This window comes from Mustela nigripes, unplaced genomic scaffold (assembly GCF_022355385.1).
Source record: "Mustela nigripes isolate SB6536 unplaced genomic scaffold, MUSNIG.SB6536 HiC_scaffold_76, whole genome shotgun sequence".
Taxonomy (NCBI): domain Eukaryota; kingdom Metazoa; phylum Chordata; class Mammalia; order Carnivora; family Mustelidae; genus Mustela; species Mustela nigripes.
Window position 1 is genome coordinate 3,260,090 of NW_026739491.1, and position 17,352 is coordinate 3,277,441.

Here is a 17,352-nt window from a genome sequence, read left to right on the forward strand (position 1 = left end):
AAGGCCACTCAGGCCTCGAAGGAGAGAGATGAGACCATGCCCCTCTGAGTCCTGATATGCGGAAGCCCCAGCCTCGCACCCCACTGACCCAGCAGGGCCCCTCACTCGGAGAGGTTAGGAGAGGGGCTTCCTGCCCTCTGCCCCCTCGCCCTGCAGGGAGCGGCTGTGCTAAGAAGTGGCCACTGGAGAAAGCAGCCAAATGGGGCTAAGACACCTGAGCAGAGTCCCGTAGCTGTGAAGGAGAACCAAGGCTCCCCTGGCCCTTCATGGGCAGGGTCAAGCTGGGCTATGACTTGGCCAGGGAGTCCCACAGGGCCTGGAGCCCCGGGCTCTGAGCTCTTGGCCAACAGTGCCTTGGGCTGAGTAGAACTCTGACAGGAGCAACCCTAGGACCAGCCTTCCTGGAATTCTTTTTTCTATGCCCTTGGGAAACTTCTGACACTCTCTAGGCAAGAAGACCAACCGCTGTTTTTGAGCGAGCAGTGCAGGGGGTGAGGGGAGGAGGAGACTCTGAAGCAGGCTCCACCTCCAGCGCAGAGCCCCACGTGGAGCTCCATCTCACCACCCAGAGGTCCTGACCTGAGCCAAAATCAAGAGTCAGGTGCTTAACTGACTGAGCCACCCAGGCGCCCCAGACTATCCACATTCTGTTAGGGCATCTCAGACCCCTTGGCCTCCCCTTCCCAAAAGTAAACTGGTGATTGGATTTAGGCTTCCAGCAGGGAGGAGCAGAGGAAGGCCCTGGTTCCCAGTATCTCATGCTGGACAGGACCACCCTCTCCTACTGGGAAACAGGTGTGGGAGGGTCATGGGCTTGTTGTGCACTGGGACCCCAGGGCAGCCTGGGGCAGCTCCTCTCCAGGCCGTATGGGCACAGAGCCACGCTGAAGTTCAGCTCCGCCCCACATCCAGGCTGCTGTGAGCACAGGTCAGCAGGTCAAAGACCATACAGAGCACAAGGTACCAGGCAGGAGCGCCCTGGGTTACTGCTCTGTTGCTAATGCACTTTCGTCACTGCCCCTTCCTTTCCTCATTGGAAGAACATACGCGGGGGGGATGATGGAGGTTTCTTCTAGTGTTCTATGAATTTGGGATTCCCCTCTCAGCCTCCTTTAACTCATCTGGGGGACAGAACACCTGCCCCAGTTTGCTCAGAAGGTCAAGTGTATTTCCCTGTGCTTTTTGTGAAAACCAACACTTCGGACAAGAGCCAGCTGTGACTGCACTCATCTTTTATTGTCCTTATCCACTGAGAAGATGTGGCAGGCCAGAAAGGCCTGTCCCCAACCACCATTTCCTGAGCCCACCAACTTTTTTCCAAAGACCTGAGAACTTCCGGGGGGAGCTCAGGCGGTTCGGTCTGTGCAGAGCACCCCCTGCTCATCTTCCTGGCGCCGCCCCAGTGACGCTCTCCCAGCCCAGCCCCGGATACACACTCGTGCACACACAGCCAACAATGGGAAGGCGGCTTGGGCAGCGTCCTTCCAGGCTCCCGGGACACCGGCCGGCATCCCTTGGCGCCTGCAAGACAGGTTCCCTTATGAATGTGCTGGACTGAGCCCTGTGAGAGGCGCTTCCATTTCCCGATGGCTGCCCCCAAACCAAGGGCCAGGGCTTGGCCTCTGACTCGGGCCGGGGCCTTGGGGTGACTTGGGAGTACGTACCTGGCCTCTGGGGAGCCAGTCGGTCACTGAGGCACTGCAGGGGAGAAGGAGGCCGCGCCACATGAGTGTTTCCCCTTCCAGTACCTTCCATGTCCCCCCAGCCTCCCAAGGGAGCAGCTGTGGCAGCAGAAGCCAGTGCCCATGTTGGACGCAATGGGGTCACTGCTCTTTCAGCCAGAGCAGCTGCGGGGGCCAGGCCAGCAGAGTCCCAGCTGGTTCCCTGCCTGCTCCGCCACCCTGGGCCCTGGTCCCGCAGGCTCCTCACCTCGTACTTCTAGGCGGCACTCACACTGTGCCTCGCCTTGTAAGTTGGTGGCCCTACAGACATAGATGCCCCCGTCGAAGGGGCAGGGCTTTCTAATCTCCAGCGTCAACACTCCCTGCTTGCTGAACATGCGGAAGCGGGCGTCCTCCCCCAGATCCAGGCCATTCTTGAACCAGGAAATCTTGGGCTATAATCAGGTCAAGGGAGGAAGGCAGACCATCTCAGGTTGACGGGAGGCCTGGAGAGAACCTGTTTCTATTCTACGGGCTCCCACTAGGGTCCACATGATGCCCAAGCAGGGGATGACCAGGGAGCCAATGGAGACTGCCAAGGCCCTCTTCAGGGAGAGGAGCCTCGCTGTGAGCCCCCGTGAGACAGAATTCAGGGAAAGGTTGGGGCGAGGACCAGTGGAGGTTGGAGCCTCTGAACCCTGCCTCCTGAGTCTGCCTGGCTCAGGGCCCCAAGCTCTCTACCTTGGGGCTACCCCGGACGGCACAGCAGAGGATAGCGTTGTAGCCGGCGATGACTGAGCGGTTCACCAGGGGGCGGGTGAAGCTCGGGGCCTCAGAGAAGTCCAGGGCCTTATAGTTGGGTGGCTCATACGTGATGCCTGTTGGTGATAGGACTTTGTACCGAGAGTGTCACGCCACACTAGGCCCCCTCCCTGCTCCCACCCTTCCCCCTGCCCCGGATCCTCCTAGGAGTGAGAGTAAAGGTACAGCACCTGGTTTGGGGATAAAGACAGGCTCCTTAGTGGTGGCGGCTTTGTCACTGGGTCCCACCATATTATGGCTGAAGACCCGGAAGTAGTAGCCGTTGCCAATGATGAGCTCTGAAACCACGCAGTGAGTGCGGCGGTAATGTTCCAAGACAGTGAACCATTCCTGGGGGTGTGGAGGAAAGGGAGGCTCTTGGGGGCCTGGCCCTACTACCCGTCAGGGGCCTCTTTTGGGGGCCCCTGGTGTCTGCACCCCACCTGTGGCAGGAACCAGGTCAAACAGGGAGGATGAGCAGCAGACCCTTTCTAAGATCAGGGGAGGGAGTCTGAGTGGCCCTAGGGAGGGTCTATATGGGGCGCCCAGAAACCCAGGCTCACCATGGTCTTCTTGTCGGCTTTCTGTACTGTGTAACCCCAGATCTCTGTGTTGCCATCATCCTGGGGTGGTTTCCACTCCAAAGCCACGTTGAAACCCCACGCTTCCACGACCCGAATGTCCTGGGGAGGGCTTGGCTTGTCTGCAGGAGAGAGTCCAGCTGGAAGGTGCCATCTGCTGGGGGGGCTCCCCCCACCCCAGAGGAGGGGGCCCAGCGCCACGCACCAACAATCTGCAGGACCAGCGTGGCCTTGTCCTCCATGTTCTCGATTCGCAGCGTCACCTGGTAGGTTCCAGAGTGGGCACGGCAGGCAGCCCGGATGAACAGGATGGTGTCTGTGGCGCTGTTGCGGATGCTGACCTCCTCACCTGCCAGGGGCTGCCCCTCTTTGGTCCAGGTCACCTGAGGCCGGGGCTTGCCCTGTGGAGAGGGACAGCTCACCCCCGAGCCTGGCACGACTGGGTGACATTTCAGGGTCTGGTCAGCCCCGAGACACGTCTCCCCGCTAGGCATAGATGACACACGGCGGGGGCACAGGGAGGGTGGCCGGCCCTACCTGGAAAGGAATGAGGAGATTCACAGGCTCCCCAACCTTCCTCTGGATGGTCTGGCGCAGGTGCCTGGGCAACTGGAGCCGTGGCCGCTCTGTGGGTACCGAGTGGGTGGCTTAGCAAGGGGAAAGCCCCACCCCAGGAGCGCCACAGCTCCTCCCTTCACGGAGGCGGGGCCAGGAGGCTGCTGAGGTGGCCCTGCCCCTAGCTCCCCAAGCCTAGCCCCAGAGGGTCTACAAAATCCCTGCTTCCACCGCGGCCTCACCACACCCTATAAGAGGCAGGGATCGGAGAGGGTGAGCTAGTGGTTCAGGGTCACACAGCTAGCAAGTCACAGGCCAGAATGCAAACGCAGGATCTTGGTCTCTACCCTATCCCCCAGGCTGTTTGCACCCCACGCTGCTGCCTCTTTCCAATCTTTACGTGATTGAGCCTTTGCTGGGAATAGAGGAATGAGAAGTGGATCCCAGAGGGGTTAATCTGATACCGAGTCAGGGGCACAGGGACAATACCCGTTGAACTGAGAGGCTCATACAACAGAGCTCAAGGACAATGGTGTGGTGGCCTACATGTTCCTGTCCCAGAACCCGTGCCAGAAAACCGCAGGGAGCCCTCTCCGAATATTTGCCCTGGGCCTGGGACATGAAGAAAGGCTCTCCTGTCCCCTCCTCCCGGCAGGGGCTCTCCGGATGTGCCCCCCCTTCCGCCGACCCCAAGGGCCAGGCCGTCCGTGGCAGGTCTGTCCCGTGACTGCACAGGGGCCACTCACGCAGTATCTCCTGCACCGTCACGGCCTCCTTGGTGGCCACGGGCGCTCCGGGCCCGGCCATGTTGTGGGCGCGCACACGGAAGAGCAGCCGCGCGCCGGTGGGCAGGTCCTTCACCAGCATCGAGGTGCGCTCCGTCAGCCCCTGCAGGGCGGCCGTCCACTCGGAGCCTGGTCGGGGAGCAGCGTCGTCGGCGTCCGCAGCCCCCGCACCCCCGCTCCCGCCCCACCCCAGGCTGTCTGGGACCCAGCGCGGGGGCGATGGGCCTGGAGGCTGGGCCAGGGGCGGTGCGGCCCGGGGCACTCACAGCCCTCGCGGCAGTACTCCACGCTGTAGCCGTCCAGGCCGCCCGCTCCCACGCGCTCCGGCGGCCGCCACTTGAGGGAGACGGTGGTGTCCGACACGTCCTCCACCGCCAGGTGGGTGGGCTCGCTCGGGGGGCCTAGGCACAGGGGGAGTCCGAGAGGAGCCCCACTGGGCCTGCACCACCAGGAAGACCGAAGGGCCGTGATCCAGCCCCCCAAGTGACCACTGGCCCCACGGGGGCGCTCCCCCCACCCCGTGCTGTCTGGGTTCCAAGCCCTGCCAGAAAGAGCTCTGCTCCGGGAAAAGACCTGTCTCTGCACAGGCTTAAAGACATAAGCAGAGGCAGCAGGCCCAAGAGAGCTGTAAATCGGAAAAGATACCCCAGAGAAGGAACATGCTTACAAGGAGCCACTTCCTTAGACAATGGAGGAAATGCTACAAATTGTAGCATTTCGGGAAAAACTGGGAATTTCCTGGCACTGTGAGGTTAGATGAGTCCACTAAGAGTTAAGCAAACTGGAAGTCAGTCCCTGAAGGGAAAGGCCTGCAGCTTGCTTCCCCATAGGCATCACCCTCCCTCCCTGGTTGAAGGGAGCAAGGAAGAGGGGTCCACTGAAATTTATTGAGCACCTGTTGTATGCCATCCTAACAGCAGTTCCATGAAGTAGATATTGTCATCATTCCCATTTTATAGATGTGGAAAGTGAGGCCTGAGTGGCACCAGCAGTCAGAGTGGTGTGAGTCTCGGCTCCACCCCTACCTACCAGCTAGGTGACCTTGAGCAAGTCATTTAACTGTTGGGAACCCCACTTTCTCCATCTGTGAAATGAAGATGCTTAGCCCCAACTGAGGCTTAAAGGGGACCCTGATGTGGTCTCGTATGGTGGCCGCCCACAGAGTAGCCTGACCAGGGAGGGCGTAGGCCATGCCAGGCCAGGCAGCCTCACCAATCGGCATGAAGGGCTGGGAGGCTGGGCTGGGCCTGGACATGCCGATGGCGTTGACCGCGTAGACTCTCATCTCATACACGACGCCCTCGATCATGCGCCGGGCCTCGTGGCTGAGCTCTCGCAGCAGGTCAAAGTTCAGCCGCATCCACCGGTAGCTCTTCTTCTTCTTGCGCTCCAGGATGTAGCCTGAGGAGGGCCAGGCGGGAGCTCTGGTCTGGAGCCTGGACACCCCCGCAACCTGGCCCTCGGCTCTAGCCCTATGCCCTCCACTCACCCAGGATGGGCTGGCCTCCGTCGTAGGCAGGGGGCTCCCACTGCACCGTGCAGGAGTCCTCACCCACGTTGCTGATCTTGGGGGCCGCAGGGGCGTCTGGCACATCTGGGGGGGGGTGGACCCACATCAGCCCTTCCCCAGTCCTAGGGCCAGCGCTGCTAGTTCCCTCACCACCCCAACCAACAGCTAGTGCCTGCCTCCTCTGCCCCATGGACATTTCTAGAATGCAGCTCTGATCATGTCACCAGCCTGTGATTGATGCTTTATGGTTCCCCAATGCCCATGTTCACCCTGTGTCCTAATCCCAGTCCTCTCAACAGAGCTGAGAGCACGCCCTATGATGTTTGTCAAAGGCGTAACTGAGTGATGGATGGGTGCTCCCTGCTTGCCCCTCTGTCTTCCCCTCTTGGCCCTGGGCCAGCCAGCCTCACCGATGACCTTGACTGTGAGATTGACCTGGTCCTCGCCCACAGGGTTCTTCACCGTGACAGTGTAAACACCCTCGTCTTCCTTCTCTGCCCCCTCGACAGTGAAGATGCTGCGGTCCTTGGTGGTCTCCACGCGGACCCGGCCCTCGGTCTCACACAGCAGCTGGGGGGGGAGGGGAACTTGGGGAAAAGGGCCCCAGTCGGACCCCGCAGGCTTTGACAGCGTCTGCAATGGCTCGAGGTGGGAACAGAGCTCAGAGCAGGGTCCGGGGAGCAAATGCGGCCTGAGCGGAAACCACTCATGTGAGCGCCTAGTCCAAAAACCTCGATGTGGGGCCCGCGGGGGGCAAAGCACTGGGGCGAGGCTCTTGGGCTCTAGCTCCAGCTTTGCCGTGGAACTTCAGGTGATCACCGGGACGCCTGGGTGGCTCAGTTGGTTAAGCAGCTGCCTTCGGCTCAGGTCATGATCCCAGCGTCCTGGGATCAAGTCCCACATCTGGCTCCTTGCTCGGCAGGGAGCCTGCTTCTCCCTCTGACTCTGCCCTCTGCCTTCCACTCTGTCTGCCTGTGCTCGCTCTCACTCACTCTCTCTCTGACAAATAAATAAATAAAATCTTAAAAAAAAAAAAAAAAGGAACTTCAGGTGATCACCTATTCTCTCTGTGCCTCGGTTTTATTATCTGCTGAACGGGAATAACGTGACCTTACAGAGCTGAGGGTCCTGAAAGAACTCAGGTAGGTGGAGGAGCTGACTGTGTTGGAAAAGCCGGCCTGAGTGGTGCCCAGGCAGCTAGTCTTACAGGGAAACCCACTCCCTGGTCGGGAAGAAGTACAAAGTGAAGGTCAGCCCTGAAGACGGGAGCCAGGGAACACCCCAGGCAGGAGGGTGCCCCAGCAATGTTAAGGGGACTTGTGCCTGATTGCAGCATGAGGGTCCCCCAGAGACCATGCCCGGGCAGGAGCACAGCTGGCCAGATGTGGTGCCTTCACGGAGACCTCACTGAAGGGTGGAAACCGTGTGGGCAGAAAACGACAGAAGGTCAACAAGCCTGAGCCCACCATCAGCCGCACTCACCTTCTTGTCAAACACCCACTCGTCACTGGCACCAGCATCCCCTGTGGCGTCAGGGGCTGGCCCTGCCGGGACCTTGTTTTTCTGGGAACAGAGCAGGAGGGAAGCGGTGGGGCTGACCTGGCCTGGAGGGACTCCCTGCCCAGCAGCCCTTCTGTCTCCCCTTGCCCACCCCCATTCTGCTGCCCACCTCGCCCACCTCCCTCCGGGGACCAGCTAGCTGTAGGCCCTGCCTATGTGGGTGGGGAACAGACGCCAACATCCTTTGGTCCCACGCACCCATTTGGCAGCTGGGGAAGTACAGGAGGGAGTACCTGTGGGATGCTCTTCTGCCAAATCACAGTGGGAGCCGGGTCCCCGGAGATAGGGACATCCAGGCGTAGCTTGTTTCCAGCCACAACCACAATGGTGTCTGGTTTGCGGCCCGGGCAGTCCAGGTGGATCTTGGGAGGTTCTGGGGGAGGGGATGATGGTGTAGGTCAGAGAAAGCCCCCTGAAAGTGGGGGATCCTGGAAGGAGCATGTGTCCCTAGTTGTTGATTCTCAGTCACTCTGAGGTATAATTTACACACAATAAAATGCCATCATTTGAGCATACATCTCGACGGGTTTTGACAAATGTGTACACCTGAGCCTCAGTCAAGATGTAGAACGTTTCCAACCCCCCCCCCCAGGAAGTTCCCGGGAAGGTCTGTAACCTCAGGTCGCCTGCTGTAGCATTTCTTACACTGTGTTCAGAGGGAACACCAATGTCCCGCCAGAATAAAGAAAAAAGATGTTTCTGCTGCCCAGTCAAGTAGGAAACCCTGGATTAGACAAAGCTAAGCACATTTTTTTACCACGGGACTTTCTAGAGCCTTTGACATGCTGGCACACCTTCTAAATCAGCAAGAGGCTGAGTAAGGGTTCAGTGTTTCCCAAACTTACTTCACCAGGGAATCCTGTTAAGATGGAGTCACCTAGTCCGTGAACTTAATTTGGAAAGCACTGACCTCGAGCATGCCTCAGCCTCGGACTGTTCTGACATTAGGATTCTAAATGCCTGATGGGTGTTTAATCTACAAGCGGGAGGGGTATGTCTAAAAGCAGAAAAGATTTGGAGCATCTGGGCGCTCAGTGCACTAAGCATGTGACTCTTGCTTTCGGCTCAAGTCATGATGTCATGGTGGAGATGGAGCCCTGAGTCGGGCTCCAGACATAGAGCCTGCTTGAGATTCTCTCTCCCCCTCTCCCTCTGCCCCTTCACCCTCTAAAATATAATAATAATAATAATAATAATAATAATAAAATAAAGGTAGAAAGACTTAATAATGAAGTCTCACATCTTTTTTTCTCCTTTCCTGCTCCCATGGAGGAGGCCCTTTCAGGATTCCCACTTCGTTTTATTATTATTATTTTTTTTTAGGATTCCCACTTTAGAGATGAGGAAACAGGTTTCTAGAGATTATAACTGGCCCATGGTTATGAGTGGTAGGGCTGGGCTGGGTCTTGGGGTCCTCACTCCAGGTTCCTCACACTTCCTGCTGTCTGGGACGGGAGGGGGACATGTGTGGAGGGGGCCCAGGGAAGAGGTCCCGACACTCACCTTGCCTGGGCACGAAGTCGATCTTGACCTCTGTGAGAGAAAGAAGAGCAAGTGGCACGGGGCAGGAAGCGAAGGCAGAGCCCAGCCACAGGGCCCCCACCCCGGCCAGGTGCCAGCTCACCCATGAAATGGAGCTTGGCCGACAGGTTGCAGGCAAAGCCCTCAGGCACAAAGCTGTAGTCAGCCTCGTCCGCAGGTGTGACGTCATCAATGGTCAGTTTGTGGACCCTGCCGAGAAGTGGGGGCTCAGGGGACCCCCCCCCCAGGCTACCCACCCCCCAGCAGCCTCACCATAGTCAGGGCGCCAAGGGCCCCTGGCCCACCCTTGGCTCAGTGGTGGTCTGGTATTTTAAATGCTTTCTTTCTCTATTTTTGACTTTCTAGTCCCTCACGTGTTTTCAGAGGTGGACAATACACAAGTGCCCCTTGGCTGGGCCCTTGCAGACTGAGCAGGGGCTGGTCTCACTAATCTCTGTGAACTTGGGCCCAGCACGGGCCAACCCAGATGCTCGAGGCATGAGTAAGAGAGTGGGAGAGAGTGAGGGCCCCTGGCCAGGGCTGGCGTCCAGGTGGCCTCCTGCCCTGCCCTGGTCATGAGCTGGGGGCCGGAGGCCGGGGCGCTCCCAGCCTGTCTCTCTCACCACTTCCCTGTCTGTCCGTTGCCTCGGCAAGACTCCCTTCTGTATGCTTCTGTCTCTCTGTCTCTTTACCGCAGTCTCTGTCCTGGGTCTGTGTGTCTGCCATTCTGTCCTTCTGTCTCTCTGTTTCTAGCTCTCTCTGTGTCTCTGTTTTTCCCTGTCTCTCTATGTGTCTCTCTCTCAGTCACTGTCTCTGTCTGCTCTTCTCTCTGTCTGTCTCGGTTTCTCCCTGTCTCTCTGTCTCTGTCTCAGTGTCCCCCCCATTTTCCCCCTCCGCGATGGGGCTGAGCCCCCACACTCACCGCCCGATGTGGGACACCTTGATGCGGCTGTCGGGGACCAGCTCCTTCCCGTTCTTCAGCCACACGCCCCGCACATTCTCGTCAGACACCTCACACTTAAACACTGCCTGGTCCTTTGCGCCCACCGTCAGGTCCGCGATGCTCTGGTACACCTCTAGCTTTTTCTCTGGGGGGCAGGGCAGAGCTGTGAGCTGGGGGCGGTGGGTGTGGGCGTGAATCCCCGAGGTGATCACGCGGATATGGGGGAACACACATGTGCAGGCTTGGGTGTGATGCGAGCGTGCCTCCGGTCGTACAGTGCCCGCGGGGAGTCTCGGGGGGTGGGGGGACGTTAACCAGGCCCACGGGACCCTCCAGAGGAGAATGGTGAGGCTCCGTGTGTGCCGGGTGACTGCCCAAGGTCACAAGGGCCATCATCCTGGGTTTGCCCAGGTCCTGTCTGCAACATGCAGACAGGGCAGGCATGGGGCTGAGCGGCCTCACCCTGCACGATGAGCTCGGCCAGCGCCTGGCCCCCGCTGGTGCGCAGCGTGTAGTGCCCGGCGTCCTCCAGCGTCGCCTCATTGATGATCAGGTGGTGTCTCCGGCCGTCCTTCTTGAACCGGTATTTGAAGGTCTCCTCCCGGGTCAGCTCCACCCCATCCTTCAGCCTGGCCGGTGGGTGGGCAAGGAAGCGCTGTAGCCTCCTCCAGGGAGGCCCCCAGTGTGCCCCCCCCCCACTGGCCCTGCCCATGCCCCCATTGACCCGGACCCCGTCCTGGGACACAAGTGACCTTTGGCACTCACCATTTGACCTGGGCCCCCTCCTCGGACACTTCGCACTCAAACTCCACCCGCTGTCCCACCATCACCAGCTGGTCTTCCAGGGGCCGAGTGATCAGCACGGGGGGCTCTGTCCCATGGGGAGAACATGACAGTCTGTCCTCTGCAGCCCCGCCCCCCCCATCCCGGCTGCAGGTTCCCAGGGTCCCGGGTGCAGGCCCACCTTTGACAAAGAGCTCGGTGCTGCACTTTTCCCCGCCCACCACGCACTGGTAGGCTGCGTCGTCCGCCAGCGAGCACTGGCTGATGGTCAGCGTGCGCTTGGCCCCCACAGACTCGAAGATGTACCTGGGCCCGGGGCCGCGGGGGATGGAGGTTCAGCCACACTCACCCCCTGGGCCCTGGTGCCCCATCCAACCCCCTGTTGGGGTCCCGTGCCCCCACCCCAAGCCTTCCCTCCAGGAGCTGGCCTTACTTGCTGTGGAGCAGAAGGGGTCACGGGAGCATCCCGGGGAGCGGAAGTCAGACGAAGGGGAAAAAAAAAAAAGGGAAAAAAAGAGAAGAACAGAGATTGGAAACAGAAAGATGGGAAGTTAGAGCCAGAAAGAAGGACATGGGGAGAGACAGACAGAGCAGGAACCAGCAGAGATAGAGAACACAGGCAGCGAGAGGCAGGGAGAGCAGGCTGGGAGCCTCCAGGGTCCCCGAGCTCCTGCACCTGCCCCCACCCCCACCCCCACCCACCGCACCTGCCGCTCATCTGGATCTCTTGTCCATTCTTCAGCCACTTGACCTCGGCGTCGGGGTCGGCCAGCTCCACGGTCAGCCGGATCTTGTGGCCCTTGCTCACCTGGTAGGCGGGCTCCAGCTTCTTCTGAAAGGCTGAGCACCACCGCCACTGTCCCCACTGCTCCGCCGCCCTGCACCCTCGAAGGCTCACACCCACCTTGGGGGCCGGTGGCTGTGCCAGAGAGCTATGTCCTCCCACCACCCCCTCCTACCTCCCCTGTGCTCTCCGCTGTGGTCTCTTGCTAAGCTGGGCTCTCCCCCACCCCAGCCTGCCCCGTGTGTGCCGCTCAGCCTCTCCTCTGCGCCGCAGGGGCGGGCTCACCTGTGCTCTTCTTCTCATCCCGCTTCATGCCCTTCAGCCTCTTGAGCATGCCCCGCAGGTCAGTGACCCCGTGCTGGAAGGCGATGCGCTCGTACTCCGACGGGGGCGCCTGCCGCAGGATCTCCCACACGTCTTCCTCAGCTGGGGCCTCCAGCCTTGAGTCCCTGCATCCCAGTCCCGCCGAGAGGCCTCAAGGGATACCCGGGGAGGGGGGGGCCACCCCACCCTCCCCTGGGGCCCAACCAAGGAGCCCTATCGGCCCCAGGCTGTCTGCCCCTTCCCCTCTGGTGGTGCCACTTGAGCTGGCATTGGACTTGAGTCCAATGTGGGGGCGTCCCTGAGGAAGACAGGTGACAGGGGTGCAGGCATCATCAGGCACTCACCTCCGGAAACTGCTGCTCCAGGCGGGGCAGAAAAGCAGGGGACAGTTAGAGGCGTGGCCACCTGCCCGCAGGGACCTGGGGCCCTAGCCTCCTCCCTCCCTGCCACACCCTGTCCCTCCATTTACACTGCCCCGAACGCGTGGCCTTGCTTGTTCCTCCTGAGCTCTGGCAGGCGGGTGTCAGGAGAACCCGAGGTGCAGAGACGCCCTGGTCAGTGGGGCTCCTCACCAGGTCCGTGTGGGTCCCAGCCCTGGCTCTCACCGGAGCCTGACAAAGTCCCACCAGCCCCCTGCCGCCCGAAGCGCCCACCCGCGGAGCTTACTCTCTGGGCCGCAGCAGCACCAGCCATAACGCAGGGTCCGGGAGAGAGAGAGGGAGAGGACACGCAATTCAGCTGGGGGAGCTGGGGGAGCCGTTCCCAGCTTCTCTGGGTCCCCCGGAGCCTACTGAGCCGAGCTATCATAGACTCAAGTTGTCGGGGGCTGTGGGCGACCCCGTGAGGATGTGAGTTCATGGGGTACAATGTCCACAGAGCCCTCTGCTATTCCCAACACCAGGACGGTCCCGTCCGACTGACAAGAAGACCAGCTCAGGGCCGCACAGCTGGAAAACCGCACGGCTGGGGTTTGAACCGGGGCCTCGCTGTCTGCCCTAGGCCCTGCTGCCCAGGGGCTCACCTCTTCTTCAGCAGTGAGCTGAAGTCCAGAGTTCCAGCGTCCTCGTGGCTGTCACTGTGGAGAGGGACACCCAGTAAGGCTGCAGTCAACTGGAATGGGCTTGGGGATGGTGGGGGTGGGGGGAGGTACTGAGGGAGGAAGGGGCACTGGCTGGATGGGAGCTCCCGGGTCTGTGTCCTGGACAAGTAGGGGCTGGGACAGGGTACCTGATCCGCCGACCACTTCCTGCCAGGCTCCTGTGGGGGTTAGAACAAGTTCCTCACTGCCCAGGGGAGCTTGCTGTCCCCCATGCCTATCAACTTCATCCTCCCCCACATCTCTCCCAGCCCTGACCCCGAGGGGCCTCAGACCCCAGCGCTGGCCTCCCCTGGGCCCTGAGGAGAGGGAACCACTTACGTGCGACGGAAGGCCGATCGGAGGTCCAGTTCTCCAGGACCAACGGCCTCTGGGGGCAGAGAGGGAGGTGAGTCCAGGAAGGGGCTTAAGGGGAGCAGGCATGGGGGCAGACATGGGGAACAGGACCCATGGGGACCCTGATCCCAGGACAGATGCCAGGCTCCCCTCACCATGGACAGTGAGATTGAAGTTGCAGCTGTCAAATTTGTCCTTGGTGGACACCTCACAGCGGTAGCCGCCTGCAAAGGTAGCCTGGGCATCTGTAATGTGCAGCTCAAACAGGTAGACCTGTGGAAGTGAGTTGTCAGGGGAGACCAGGGAGGCCCTTCACTCCTGAAGGAGGCATGGCCACCAACGTTCTCAGCCCCCAGGGTTTAGTTAACCCAGAGGGTTTTGTGTAAATAGGAAACCCCTTTTCAAGACATGACTGCCATCTGCTGGCACAGGGTGATGATAAAATATAAATCTGTGATGCCTACAAGGCAAATGACATTCACTTAAGATAAGGCACTTTTGTGCAGTGCACAATCCACACAACTGAACATGTCGGCCCTGCCCTGCCAGAAGCCCACTTGCCTGGGCCAAGACTGTGGAAGAGTGGGAGAAGGAGCAGAAGCAGGGAGTCAAAGCACAAGTTCAAGGCATGGCTCTGAGTGACCTCAGACCAGCAAAAACAACCTCTCAAGCTCTGGTATCTTCTTATATATAATGAAGGGCCGCTTGGGCTCTGACACACATCTATCATGGGCTTTTCATCCTCACTGGCTGATGCTCCCCCCCAGCCTTCTAGACCTCCTTGCCCCCTAGCTTTATACACCCCCCTGACATGATCATGCCCTGTGAGTCCCCCAGGTCCCACAGGTCCCCTGGGCCTCCTCGTTCTCCCCATGTACCCCCGGCCCTCCAACCTACTTCCCAGCCTCCCCAGGTTTCTTCTTTGCATGTCCCGTGTGCCCTCAGTGTCAGGGTGAGCCCCAGCACCGCCTGTGTCTCTGGGGCCTCCCTGCCCTCTTTCCGCCCCGTGCCTCCAGCCCTGTGCCCCGCAGGCCCACCTTGCTGGCGCGGTCGTAGCTACTGTGAAGCTGCAGGTGCTGACCCGCTTTGCTGCTCAGGTCCACCCACTTGCCTTTGAACCACTTCACCGTGGGCGGCTTCAGGAGGCTGGCTCCGGCCACACGTGCCGAGAAGGTGATGCTGCCACCTACACAGAGGGGCGACAGGCTGGGCTGGGGGGATGCCCTGCTGTCCCCTTCCCCAGCCCACCCCCGGGTGCCTCAGCCCACACTCACCTGCGGTCACCTCGCCATCCTGTGGCCTCATCACAAAGAGGCCGATGGGGTCATCAGGGGCACCGGAGGCATCAGGGACCGCTGAGCTTGACCCTGTGGGTGGAGGCCTTTGAGATCTGTGTTGGGACACCCCATCCAACGGCCCTGGCCTCCCCTGCACTGCCCCTCTCACCTTCGGGACTCGGGGAGCCTCCTCTCTCCTCAGTGCCTGAGGCCGGGGCTTCTCCGGGGGCCCCAGGAGCCTCAGCAGGGGCAGGGGCAGGAGCAGGGCTCGGTGCAGGCGCTGCTTTCTCTGGAAGGGGCAGGGGCAGCGGTCGTGGGGCCACCTCTCACCAGAGAGCCGTCCCCCGTCCCTGGTCCCCCTCCATCTCTGCGGGCTGGCGGAATCAGCAGTATGCGTCTTGCCTTCTCTTCCCCCTTGCAGGTCCTGCGCCCACGTCCTGGCGGGTCTGCCCCAGCAGCTCTGAGCTCCGTCCCTCCTCTCCATCCCCAGGCGGGGCTGGGGCTCCCTCCACACCCCCAGCAACCAGGGCTTCCCCGCCCGGCACACACACAGCCGCCAAGTCCCCATCTGTGAGTGGGTGTCCTGAGGACATTGTGCCTTCGTCATCCCCAAATGGCCCCTACTTCCACCAAGGCTGGAACAGGCCAAGGAGCCACATGGGAGCCTTCAGAGGGGTCTTGCTACAGAAAAGAGGAGGGAGGGCATTCCTGGCAGACAGCACAGCCAAAGCAAAGGCAAGAAAGTGGAAAAGCACTTCCTGCACGCTGGGCCATGGGGAGGTGGCAGGGCTGCCACCGGATGCTGAAACTTCATGGAAGGCTGGCCAGGGTCTTACCTGCCTCTTTGACCTTGAGGTCAAACTTGACCTTGGACGAGCCGGCGATGACTGCATAGGACCCCTGGTCGGCAGGGCCCACGTCCCGCACAGTCAGAGTGTGCCTCGTGCCCTCGGCGGTCAGGCTGTACTTGTCGCTGGCGCTGATGTCACTGCCCCCTCGCTGCCAGCGCACCTTTACTCCTGACCGCTCTGTCTCGGCCTCGAACACGGCAGGGTTTCCGGTGGCCACCTCTGCTGACCTCGGCTTCTTGCTGAAGGCTGAGACTGAGACAAGCCCATGGAGGCTGCAGGAGCCCCTGACTGTCCCATGCACCCCGCCCCTGCAGCCTCTCCTCCTAACTACGGTGATAAACACTTTAATCTATCCCTCATTGAATGGTCCCACGGTTCTGTGAAGTAGATGCCATTATTATGCCCATTTCTCAGATGAGGACACTGAGGCTCAAAGAGGTTAAGTGACTTATCTAAGATCACACAGCCAGGCCGCAGGAGAGCCAGAGCTGTGCTCCTAACCTCCACACAAGAATTCTACTAGATGTGTCTCTGGATACCCCACACTCCCTGCCAAGGGGGGCATGGGGGAGCCCAGCCCCCTCTCTCCCCTACAATCCAGGGCCCTTAGCACGAGGCAGGTACTCTGCCTACTTGAATGTGGCTAAATTTGTTTTCCAAGGGCCTCAGGCTGAGAATCAGCAACTGAGATAAAGCTGGCCTGGGAGGGGCTGGGGGCCTGGATCCCGGCCCTGCGTGACCTTGTTTTTTTTTTCCTTTTTTTTTTTTTTTTTTTTTTTTAAAGATTTTATTTATTTATTTGACAGAGAGAAATTACAAGTACACTGAGAGGCAGGCAGAGAGAGAGAGAAGGAAGCAGGCTCCCTGCTGAGCAGAGAGCCCGATGTGGGACTCTATCCCAGGACCCTGAGATCATGACCTGAGCTGAAGGCAGCGGCTTAACCCACTGAGCCACCCAGGCGCCCCCCTGCGTGACCTTGTAAGAGCACAGGCCAGGACCCGGTCCCTGGGCTATGACTTTCTCTGCCCTTGGCCCAGGATGGCCTTGGTCCTGGGGCCTCTTAACCGTCCTCTCCCAGAACAGACGGGCTGCATCACCTCAATGTGGGAGTCCCGCCTGGTGTGGGGGCCGCAGGGGTGCAGGCTCGTAAAGCAGAGAGTCGAACCAGCCCAACGCTTCCTTGTACAGAGAGGGAAACTGAGGCCGGGAAAGGTCACGGCCCTGCTCAAGAGCATTCAGCGAGATGAGCTCCAATCTAGACTGAACTTGGGCTCTTGCCTGTGGCAGCCTTTTCCCAAAAGGCAAGCCCGGCCTTAATCTTGCTAATCTTGGTGACAGGGATAGGGTCCTCTGGTGTGCCCTCACTCTATCAGAAGGATGGAAAAGAGAAACTAAGAGACAGGAAAAGACCTGGAAGACAGCCCCCACTCTCGGGAACTCACTCTGAAGTCTGCGTCCCAATTGTAGCTGTCCCAGCCCTCCTGCCCCACACCCGGGCCCGACCCCAAGCCTGGAGCTACCTGGCTTCTTCCCTGGCTCAGGCATCTTGAGAGAGGTCACACCAGGAACGGAGCAGACACAGGCCACCCGAAGAGGATCTGAGCAGGACCGTCCCCCCACACTATATAAAGGGCCCTCCCCCTCCCCAGAATTTCTTATCTGCCTCCTGCCCGGCCACCTGCTAAATATAGACAAATTCCAGGGAGTGAGGCTCTCCAGGGAGATAGCGGGGCCACATTGTTCCCTGATAGCTCCCGGCCCTTCCCCCTCTAGTCCAATACGATGGCTTCTGCCCCCCAAACCTTGGTGAGCCTCAGGGGTACCCCACAGCCTGTCTGTATGTCCACCTGGCGGAGAAATGGTGGGACGGATTGGTATGCACCCAGATCCTGGGGCCGGGCCGCCCCGAGTCCTGGCACTGCCCCTTCCTTCACCTCTGGACCTTAGTTCCCTTGTCCGTAAAGTGGGGTGATGGTAGCAGCA

General features: G+C 60.1%; 1 protein-coding gene across 1 annotated transcript; it reads right to left on the reverse strand.

Moving 5' to 3' along the window:
• Positions 1 to 23: 23 nt before the first annotated feature.
• LOC132008237 (myosin-binding protein C, cardiac-type) lies at positions 24 to 16,932 on the reverse strand. Its single transcript, XM_059386733.1, has 34 exons — positions 16,890 to 16,932; positions 15,354 to 15,620; positions 14,687 to 14,806; positions 14,515 to 14,607; positions 14,278 to 14,426; positions 13,396 to 13,513; positions 13,226 to 13,274; positions 13,036 to 13,065; positions 12,830 to 12,883; positions 12,153 to 12,167; positions 11,770 to 11,933; positions 11,408 to 11,540; positions 11,134 to 11,136; positions 10,882 to 11,006; positions 10,683 to 10,788; positions 10,380 to 10,546; positions 9,897 to 10,062; positions 9,078 to 9,184; positions 8,957 to 8,986; positions 7,687 to 7,826; positions 7,376 to 7,456; positions 6,304 to 6,463; positions 5,873 to 5,977; positions 5,596 to 5,784; positions 4,650 to 4,784; positions 4,345 to 4,512; positions 3,581 to 3,669; positions 3,249 to 3,444; positions 3,026 to 3,165; positions 2,654 to 2,813; positions 2,403 to 2,539; positions 1,930 to 2,116; positions 1,665 to 1,698; positions 24 to 1,521 (listed from the first exon to the last, which is right to left on the reverse strand). Exons 1-33 carry the CDS (start codon positions 16,912 to 16,914, stop codon positions 1,688 to 1,690), a joined length of 3,819 nt encoding a protein of 1,272 aa, XP_059242716.1. The 5' UTR covers positions 16,915 to 16,932; the 3' UTR covers positions 24 to 1,521; positions 1,665 to 1,687.
• Between the last annotated feature and the right edge of the window lie 420 nt (positions 16,933 to 17,352).

Bases quoted from the DNA above. Each gene is read 5' to 3' on its own strand.
- LOC132008237 (XM_059386733.1), bottom strand. From the start codon at position 16,914: ATGCCTGAGCCAGGGAAGAAGCCAG. The intron at 5,785-5,872 runs GTGAGTGGAGGG...GGCCCTCCTCAG, and splicing joins CGGAGGCCAGCCCATCCTGG to GCTACATCCTGGAGCGCAAG. The intron at 3,166-3,248 runs GTGCGTGGCGCT...TCTCTCCTGCAG, and splicing joins GCTGGTCCTGCAGATTGTTG to ACAAGCCAAGCCCTCCCCAG.